General features: G+C 30.8%; 1 protein-coding gene across 1 annotated transcript; it reads right to left on the reverse strand.

Annotated features, from left to right (window-relative positions):
• Nucleotides 1-1,149: 1,149 nt before the first annotated feature.
• LOC111689871 (putative uncharacterized protein DDB_G0282129) lies at nucleotides 1,150-1,518 on the reverse strand (the record flags this gene model as incomplete). The annotated part of the gene is made up of 1 exon (XM_023452334.2): nucleotides 1,150-1,518. A coding segment is annotated over one exon (369 nt), but the record flags the coding sequence as incomplete, so codon positions are not given.
• Between the last annotated feature and the right edge of the window lie 45 nt (nucleotides 1,519-1,563).

Below are 1,563 nucleotides of genomic sequence, written 5' to 3' on the forward strand. Positions count from 1 at the left end.
AACAGAACTAGAACAGAACTAGAACAGAACTAGAACAGAACTAGAACAGAACTAGAACAGAACTAGAACAGAACTAGAACAGAACTAGAACAGAACTAGAACAGAATGCTTAACCTCAGTGCTACAAATTTCATCTCTGCCGTAGCCATATTAGCTACGTTTTGAAACGCGGACAACTCGACTTCTGGCGTATGTATATGTAAAAAAGAAATAAACCAATATATTCAAATACATATATTCACAATTTTATATTGAAGGGGAATGTATTACTTCAAAGTTAGTACTGGAAGAGTTAAAAAGGTGGAAAGTAATGAAACGCTAATTGAGATTTTTTGCTTTCTTTCCTGGTTGCTATTAGCAGATTTATTTATGTATATGAATGTTGAAAGTTTTGTCGGGAAAATAAATGATTGTTTAGAAATGCAGTCTTAACAGGGACGAAGTCAGACGTTTTAGAGGTAAATCAAAAAGTCTTTTTTAAATACACATTTTGCTCGAAGACCTTACTGAACTTATGTTGGCAGGTTTTTAAGTTTAAAGTCACAATATTTTTTATATTGATTTTACAGCTTGCTCTCGAAAACAAACTGACTTTTAGAGAAGTTTTTCTAATAAATTTGAATTATTTTGTCTTGTATTTGTTTAAATTAATTTGAAATCTTTTTGAACATTTTTAATTTTTTAATTTTTTCAAACACCTTTTAAAAGGTATAGACATTTTTATGTTTTAAATCCCAACAGCAAAGATTTATTAAACTGGTCATAATTTTTAAAGTCAAGCCAAACAAACGGTGTAGTCAACACCAGCTGGCCATGATTAATATGCAAAATAATACTGAAATAAAAAAAAACTCTGTGAAAAAAAGGAAACTTGAAAAATGGCTACAAATTTATGCAATTTAAAAGAGACGTTAATAAGAATATTAAACTGAGAAAAAAAAACACACCTTAACAAACCCAGACATTCAATTATTCACTCAAAAGCAAAAAAAAATTAAGAAAAATCTCAAATAAATCTCACAATAATTGTAAAAATATGAATATTAATAAGGGCCACGAAGGAAAGATTGAAAAACTACTACAATTTCCTGTTTATGACATCTTGATTTAACAGCAAACAGCAAAAGAAAATCAAAATGTATGACTTACCGTTATTATGATTGAGAAAAAGATTTTCCGCTTCTGTTGTATTGTTGGAGGAAACACCTGCTATTAGAGATGCTGCAGCAGCAGCCGATGAAGCCTGTTGATCTGTTGTTAAATTTGGTGTTGAATAATCATATTGATTGCTATTGCCACCAATGCTGCTGCCAGCAATTGATTTATAAACATGTTGTGGCAATTGCTGCTGTTGTTGTACCTGCTGTTGATGTAGTTGTTGATGGCGTAATTGTTGTTGCTGCTGCTGTTGTTGTAATGAAGATGATGTATAAGGATTATTATAAATATTACGTGTATCGTTATTGGCAGCTGAATTAACTGAACTTAAACCATTTACCGGAAAATGACGTGATTTCCCTAAAAAGAGAACAAGAGAGGACAAAAATAAGCAAAATTATCAAA

The sequence above is a fragment of the Lucilia cuprina genome, unplaced genomic scaffold (assembly GCF_022045245.1).
Source record: "Lucilia cuprina isolate Lc7/37 unplaced genomic scaffold, ASM2204524v1 Scaffold_6550, whole genome shotgun sequence".
In the NCBI taxonomy this organism is placed as follows: Eukaryota; Metazoa; Arthropoda; class Insecta; order Diptera; family Calliphoridae; genus Lucilia; species Lucilia cuprina.